Source organism: Dreissena polymorpha, chromosome 2 (assembly GCF_020536995.1).
Source record: "Dreissena polymorpha isolate Duluth1 chromosome 2, UMN_Dpol_1.0, whole genome shotgun sequence".
NCBI lineage: Eukaryota > Metazoa > Mollusca > Bivalvia > Myida > Dreissenidae > Dreissena > Dreissena polymorpha.
In genome coordinates this window covers 128,140,453-128,149,237 of record NC_068356.1, presented here as the reverse complement: position 1 = coordinate 128,149,237, position 8,785 = coordinate 128,140,453, and the positions used below count along the sequence as shown (strand labels likewise).

Here is an 8,785-nt window from a genome sequence, read left to right as displayed (position 1 = left end):
TAGGTGTCTATCGCAACCGTTGATTATTTTTGATGTTTCTACTTCATATACACTTATATTAATTAATGCAGCATCATCATACTAAAACAATATACCAGAAAGAGAAAAATAATGCATTTGAATATCAACCGTACTTTCGTTTGACAACTGATCATGCGTTTACGAGTTGAACCTAAATTTAGTTTTAGTGCAGATTTGTTCATACGACACAAAGACACGAAATTGTTTTACGGATCATTTCAGCTTACAGGACTGGGTGGGTCACGTAAGAATATCGAATATAAAATATATTTTTATAAACAACTGGTAGCAAGATGAGTTGCAGATAATTAATCAGTAACCACATTTTAACTAACTATTTTGATCTGTTAATTCTTTTCAGCTCAATTCAACAGTGCAAAATGCCCATAATATCACTTTAAGCATTAGCACGATGATAATTGATACTGTTAATAATCGAATCAAATAGCAATGCCCGACAAACCACTAAAACAGGTTTGTTCGAAGAACGCGCCTATAAATACGGATACTTCTCGTGTGACCGGTTGACTCAAATGTTTAAATTTCACTTCCATTCTTCTTTTGGTTTTCTGTTTTGTATCTATAGGTTTATGACCAGCAATATGTTATAATGTAAAATAAGCCGCGAAAACTCCCCGTAACATCCCGTACTGCGTGTGATGCAGCTAAGAACTGCACAGAAAAAGACATTCGCTATACTTGATCTCATTCATTAAACTATTTACGCCGTATATCTTTTTTAAAGATATTTCTTGTTATTATTTCCATACGGCAAATTTTAGTATCAACTTTTTATGCTTGAAGGTTACTTGTATAACCATTTAACACGGCAGTACATGGTTTTACCATTTTAATCGTGGCAAACGTCGTTTCAATAGGTAGTAAAACGTCAGCGGATGATTTATGGTGTATGAACAGAGTGCAACAACATTAAATTAAAATGTAAACATTAAATAAGGTTTTCATAATCAGTATACGCCATAAACGTTTACACCAAAACATAACTTTCAACTTCGCTCGCTCTATTTCAATTAAAGTGTTAAAGACAGGGTTGGCACGAAAAACCCGCCCCGGATAAACCCGGTTTTTCCCGCCCCGGGCAATACTCTGAAAGTAGGCAATACTGGGCAATACTATTTTTTCTCCATTCAACATGCAGTTGTAATTGTTTTTTATCATCCTTACTTCTCTGCTAGCCTCTATGATTTTATCATAAAATCCCCAAATAGGATCTCTAGGTTTCATGTTTGTGCAGATTACAAAAGAATTACAATAACAGTCATTTAACTTTAAAGTCAGAATTGATAATGAAGGATCATTGAAGAAATACTTTTTATAGTGAAACACAATTAACAGGAATCTGTCACTTACTGTAGCAATCAAAGCATGTTTTAACAGTTTATGGGAGGGCCCTAATTGGCACTAGTCTGTGTATCTTTTATGGCCCCTTATAAACAGTAAGAGGGCCTTTGTCTGGCCCTTATGTGGCCCAAATAGGTCCAATGTTTATCTAAGTGGCCCAGTGTTATTGTAAGTTGTACAAACGATGTTAGTGTCATAAATGATGGCACAAAACTGTGTCAATAATTTAAAACACTAAATTGGGGCATGAGTCTTAATGCAACATGAGATCAACTATATTATTTGCATGATAACAAAAAGATATCTTACATGTATAATCCCTCATGTCTCTACCCATTTCCCTTTTCCTTCATGAATACCAGTCTGTTACAAATCATATCATATTTTTAGAAAAATAATGTCAGTGAATTAATAAAATGTAAATCAGATAAAACACAGATACCAAGATATACCCAGTATTGTCCATAAAGACCATTAAATTGAATTTCATTTATGTAAAAATAAGAAATTATTATTAGGATTCCAAACTTTCCAACTAACAAATAGATTCTAATTATTAATAATTAATAGATATGTTTTATAGAGACTAATAATTATATAAGCTATATAATTGTGTAATATCTTTATTACCCAGTAAACCCCATCCAAACCATCCAAAACAAACACAAAATGAATTGCACTTTTTTGCAGAAAAAAAGTAATTATTAATATGCATCCACATGAAGTAGAAGTTAACAGTGTAAATAATAGAATAGAATTGCTAAAATTAGTAGTTATTTTCGGTTATGTACTAAATCATTTTTATCATAATGCAAGTTGTGCTGTTGTATAATTGTGTAATATATTCGATACCCAAGTAATGCCCATCAAAACAGACAAAGAAAAAGAATTTACATTTTCATGAAAATGAGAAGGAATTATGAATATGTTTTCTTATGAATTAGAAGTTGACAATGTAACTAATAGTTAAAAATTGTTAATAGATATGTTCTTTAAATATGTACAAACTCATTATTATCGTATAAGTTATACAATATTGCAATATCTTTATTACCCAGTATTGCCCAATATTGACCAGTAAAACCCGGGTTTTCCCAGTATTACCCTCCCGGGCCGGTAAATACTATAAAATCCGGGTTTTATTCCAACCCTGGTTAAAGATTCCGAGCACAACCTTGTTGGAGCCTGGGTCCGTTTTCACGCCGTTCCTTAAGAAAGTTTTTTATGCCTTTAAATAAGGAAACATTCCACACGGAAACTAGTATATAATTAGGGAAAATGTGCCGCTGTATTAAATTTGAATTTGTGTTTTGATATTAACAGTTTTGGCAATAAAACAAATTACAGACGCCGGTTTGTTTTGCTTCCCTTAAATTACATGTCACTATACAACATATGTAAGCGTTAATGTAAATATCGTTTCAATCAAACGGTTAACTTATTCCGTTACTAGTAATTATTATCCATCAATTGATATTTATATTCATTTCAAGTGACTTTGCCTGCAGCATGAGTCAACGGCATCTGCTAAATAACCATCTGTATTTAATTAACCGCGTTTGACCATTTAAAGCGATGCAGGCCACTCACAATATTGTCACGCGATGAATATGAACTCTTTGCATTAAAAGCCACTTTCCATTGTACGCGATATGTTTGGATATTTGCTGACGAAATCTTTTCAACGCAATAGAGTTAATTAGTTTTTGTATCAGATATAACAAAAGAATAATAAACATATACAATAACTTCTATGGTAAATAACTATATTTTAATTAGAAGTAATGATACACAGAGAAGTAACCGCTGTGAAAACGACGTATACCCTATTTATGACATAAGCAAAACGATGTTTTATATATTTAGGTTAAGTTTGAGTAATTTTATGGTTTGCATGGTTTATTGGTTCAAATTTGATTTATGTTATTGCTTTGATTCATTGATATTAGACGCATATGGTGATGTCAGAATACAGATAAATAGCGAATACTGAAATAGCCATAAAATGAGGTCGGTTCGAAACCAGGTCGAAACGCATTAAGGTTATGGACATATATAAATAGTCCGTTAAGTGGAAATAACCTGTCAATTTTAAACTATTAATGTTGGACAAATACTGCCGGCATATATTTCGATATACATGTACAAATGTTTGGAGATTGACACAAATTAGTAAGTACCTCCTTATGTTTGCGTTCCACAGCGGCCGTTTGTTACTTAAGCTGACGTATATTAGGGTTGACTTTCCTAAATATATTTTGGCGTATTTTTTTTAAAATTAAATCAATTGTTACCTTTAAAGGGGGCACATAGGCGACTTATAATTTATATTATGTTAAAAATTAAGCGTATCCTTGAAGAAGTATTTATTTAATTGTTGTTTAAAAAATATTTTTTTGTTTTGAAGATTATTCCCAGTGACATATAGCTGGATCGTGAGCGAACTCACATCGGATTTGGGTATCGGAAAATTAAGCTCTGTGCTGTATACATTTTGTTTATAAATTTCAAGAATATATCAAAATGTTATTTTTATCAGATAAATATGGACATAAAAATCAGGGAATATGCATGGATAATATTCGTGACGATATTATGGGGAACTACCGTCGACATGCCTTTAATTGACTAAAGCTCTGTGACTTTTTTAACAACCCAAAATCGCTGTGCCCGAAACAATGGTGTTTCTGGCGTTTCGTCGGCGGGAGTTAGCGGGGGGTCGGAGTGGTTTTGTCTGGGACAGATGTTTGGGAAACAATGAGGGGGAGCGGTGGTAGGAAACAAGCGAATTTGTTGGCGCCCTAAATGTGTTAAAATCATGGGGGTACAATTGTGTTCTATCGGCGTTGTTGGTTATTTTATCAATTATTTGATAACCGGTATGATCTTCGTATAGGAAATGCCAGAACACCTAATTTGGTATTGATGCTGAACAAAGAAGACGATATATACATATTAAGTATTTTGACCGTGTTCAGTCGTCATAATCATCAAAATGCGTCGGGATCATCAACATAATCATAAACATCAACAACATCACCGTTAGTCTCTCTTTGTTAATAATAAGTTCTCTAATAGTTTACTTTACATTCTTTAATATGAAATTAGTTAAATGGATTTTTGCAAAATATATCCCGGTATTTCTTATATCAGACCTTGAAAAAGTGCAATTTATCGTCATCATATGTATCTTGATTTGTGTTATCAGAATAAATAAACGATAGGCTGCAGTGTATAACATCAACATTTTAAAATAATATTCAACGTTACTGATACCCAAATATTCCGGAGCTTTATTCGAACCTCAATATGCGTCCATTTTGTCCCAGTCAAGTGTTCCCTTTCATTTCACGACTGCCAGATGTTTGGTGGCGAACAATTGGGACGATTTATTGAGTGGAAAGAGTAGGGGTGGAGTCGACCTTCCGTTTATAGCGATGTGCGAGAGCAATCTCCTCACAGAGTTAACACACATAAAATCCTTTTAATCGAGAAAATCCTCGAAATTTACAGCAATGATAGCTAAATATGTGTGCAAGTTCATGTACAGTATAGTATTTAGTTCTTTTTATGGAAAGTTGTGATTTATCTTCCAATTATGCAATTAACAATGTCGATAATAATCGTATGTATATGAGTCGCGTTCTGAGAAAACTGGGCTTAATGCATGTGCTTAAATTGTCGTCCCAGATTAGCCTGTGCAGTTCACACAGGCTAATCAGGGACGAAACTTTCCGCTTTTATGGTATTTTTAGTTTCATGGAAGTCCCTCCTTACCGAAAATCAAGTTTAGGCGGAAAGTGTCGTCCCTTATTAGCCTGTGCGGACTGCACAGGCTAATCTGAGATGACAATTTACGCACATGCATTATGCCCAGTTTTCTCAGAACAAGACTCATATGGTGTATTCATATTAAAATGAATATTTTAAAATGTAGTTTTTTTTATGAATCTAAAGAATTCGTCAAAATAGTTATGATGTCATGATTGCGCAAGATGTGTTATTAGAATTATATGAAACTACCAAAATTGTTCTTATAGTTGATCAATTGACACAGTGCAGTAAACAGTTGATAAGTCAACCACCCCATGGAGGCGACAGACATAAAATAGGTTAGAAAATTCAAATGGCGGTTAACTCTTAACGTTGTGGAAGAGTCGCTAACTTTAATGGGTAATACACAATACCGCCCGTGGCGGAAAACACTACCTCACCTGTCAAAAACATCCGCATACGTTAATTTTACGCGTGGTTGACTTTTATTTGATGATAACATCATTTTTATTTGTACCGATTTGTCAATTGGGATACATCGGCTATCAACGTAGTGCTCATTAAGTTATAAATATTATTCTGCTGTTCAATTCTGTACAATGTCTGCTGATTAAATGGGGTGATTTGTAACCTTTTATTACGACTTAATCTGCTGTTGTCATCATATGCGTATCGCAGTGAACGGAGTTCGTCTATTTTGTGTTATATATCAATAAAAGCGAGAAAGACAGAAACAAAATGATTTGTGTTCAATTTCTTATAAAGCGTGTGCATAAACGGATGGATACGATTATGAGAGAACGCTTTGAAATCAGTGTATATTAGTGCTCGAAGAGATGGCAACTATATAAGTCTGCCATTTGTGTGTGACTGTGCGTGTTTTGTGCAGTCTTTGGAGTATCATTAAACTTAACCATATTTTAACGTTTATCTTCGCATATTATTGCTTCGAAATAATGCGCCTACCAAGTTTGGGTAAGGTCCATTTTTCATCGAATTGTTTATTTATAAGTTATTAAAATTACTTGGTAATAAATTTACAGCAAACTACTCTTACGACTGTCTAAAAGGCAAACACAAACACCAAAAGCATGTTTTTGTTGGTTTAATAATGTTATTAAGTTCCAAGATAAACAGATTTTTTTTCACATGAGAACAAGGAGAAGACAAACACGATCAAGTACTTGTAAATGACATCTGCATTGAAGCATAGTTTTGCATAAGATAACCGGATACTTTTCACTTACTTTTACGAAAAATTCTAAATTTAGCGTGAACATATTCACAATTTTCGCGACATTCTTTTTAAAGTTATAAAAGGTATTCGAATAGAGCGGATAATTGTGCGTTCAGTGCATCTTACTTTAAACGATGACAAAAACAAACATGTTGTTATTGTTTTCCCGAAAATGCATAGAAAATTAAAATTTTCTTGAAAATTACAAATCCTCAAGAACAAAAATGACTAACTGGTATTTAACAAAAAAATAATAATGCGTCACACCATTAATGCATTAATTCTAAGTTATTTAAAACTAAATTGGTAAATATCTTACATTTCGCAAAAAAAAACATGATGTATCATAAACCTTTTTTGTGATCGCAAAAAAAAAGTTTCGCGAAAACCAATAGATTATCATATGCAATAGTTCACACTTACTTAACTGTTTTTTTTAAATTTATTACCAGATACTATCTTAATGAAAAAGCGAAATATTTAAAAGTTTTTTTGTTTTTTTTTACAATTTGTCAATGTTTGATGAAAAAATACTGGTTTTCCTATGCAGAAGTATTCCAGTATACATTTACTAGTGATTTAAGGAAGTCAGTGTTGTATTACTATGATATTTATGATAACGGGGTAAGGGTGACAGTCTGTTCAATTTTGCCTAACTTGAAAAAGAACTGTATAGATGTGAAAGAGCTGCTTCTGCAAAACTTGATCCAAACTTAAATTTAAGTAATCAACTTATTCTTACTTTTTTAAATCTGAATTGACGCTACATTTGTATAAGCAAAACATAAAATAGCTTTAATATTAACGCTGTTTTCAGTGGAGTGCCCACCTCTAATCACAGCCGACAACAGCGTAATGTTGTCAACGATTTCCAGTTCCGTAGGCACCATGGTGGAGTTTCTATGCGCCGACCCCGTCGACATCCTGTCGGGACCGAAGGTGCTAGAGTGTCTACCGAGGGGCATATGGAACGGAAGCGTTCCCCAATGCCTCTCACCCGCAGGTAAGCTTGTGTGGTCATTGTTTGAATGATATTAAATGGGTGATTGATTGTGCTATTGAGTGATTTTTTTTTTTTTTTTGGGGGGGGGGGGGTATATGTTCTCCGATGTATATCCCCCGCAGGTTGGTCCGATTTCTTTTGGTCATTCGCTGATAAAAAAGCGAACAGGTGAATAACCGGCAATGTGTAATTGCGTTATCTGTCTTTTTGTGCGATCGAGCGTGTCATTCACTATTTTGTTGCGGTTAGTTTATTTATTTGGTTTGTGGGATTGGGTATCTTATTAAATGATTTGATTTGTTTCGTGTTTGTGAATATTTAAATGTTAATGAATGTAATTTGACTGTTAATAGTCGATCGGTCTGTCTGACGGTAAGTCGGCCGGACTGTCTTATAGTCAGTCAGCCAGTAACTCTAATTTATTTCCATGCACTTGGAAACTTTTCAGATATTTCAGCACAGAAAGTTACCAATTCAACGCAATCGACAACTTCGCAGACATATAATTACCCGGAAACGGAAGCGCAAGTCATTTTGATAGTTCTTTGGGTGTCCGGTGGCGTTCTGCTTTTATCGTTGATAGTACTGCTTACGTGTATTCTGCGGAACCACAGAAAGCAGAGAAGAGACGGGTACGAAACTGGATCCTTGACACCATAAGACTTGATTTATAAAGATGTTAAATAATAAAATGTCTGCCTTTGAATATGTATAATTATTATTAATTAATCAAAGATTAAAAGAAGTTTTGAGAACAACTTTTTTGTTGATTAACAAATTCAATGTAATTTTGATCGGTACGCTTGTTTGTTATTCTTGTACTTATATGGGCGATGATTTCTCAATTGCAGTGCTCAAAATCAAAGCATTGCCGCGGGTCAACCTCGTCAGGGCAGCGTCAATCCCACGTTCTCGAACTACGACGAGATTTGGACGTGGATTCCTATAGTTACGGGAAATAGCGGAAACTGCCGATCTCACGTAAACCCAATCGTCCGTAACGCTGTTGCAAATAACCGGAATCGCGAACTTTTGAACAATCTACGACTGCCCACCTACAGCGAGGCTATAAATAGCAATGCGAACTCGAGAAATCAGCCGAGCCACACATTGCCAGTGCGTGTGACGTCAGAAGTGACGGCAACATATGGTATCAACAACAACAACAGCGTCAACAACAGATATAATAGTCAGCGGGGAAGCGCAGCCCGTGCTAGAGAAGCAAACGCAACTCATATACTATCATCAAACAATATGCCAACGCATGCGCTTGTGACTGAAATACCACCGACTTTGAGAAGAGATGATGCAACTGGTCCGATTAGCTGTACTACCCAAAACGACCGCCCAAATCACGTGACAAATATCACCATTGGGGCAAGCAGAAC

General features: G+C 34.7%; 1 protein-coding gene across 1 annotated transcript in view; it reads left to right on the top strand.

The window, feature by feature from the left end:
- The first annotated feature begins 7,282 nt into the window (after positions 1 to 7,282).
- The window catches only part of LOC127870068 (uncharacterized), a 5,813-nt gene continuing 4,310 nt past the window's right edge, over positions 7,283 to 8,785 (top strand). The window contains exons 1-3 of the mRNA XM_052412726.1: positions 7,283 to 7,397; positions 7,846 to 8,029; positions 8,249 to 8,785. The exon at positions 8,249 to 8,785 is cut by the window's right edge and continues 281 nt beyond it. Coding sequence (XP_052268686.1) covers positions 7,283 to 7,397; positions 7,846 to 8,029; positions 8,249 to 8,785 — 836 coding nt within the window. The remainder of the gene's footprint in view (positions 7,398 to 7,845; positions 8,030 to 8,248) is intronic.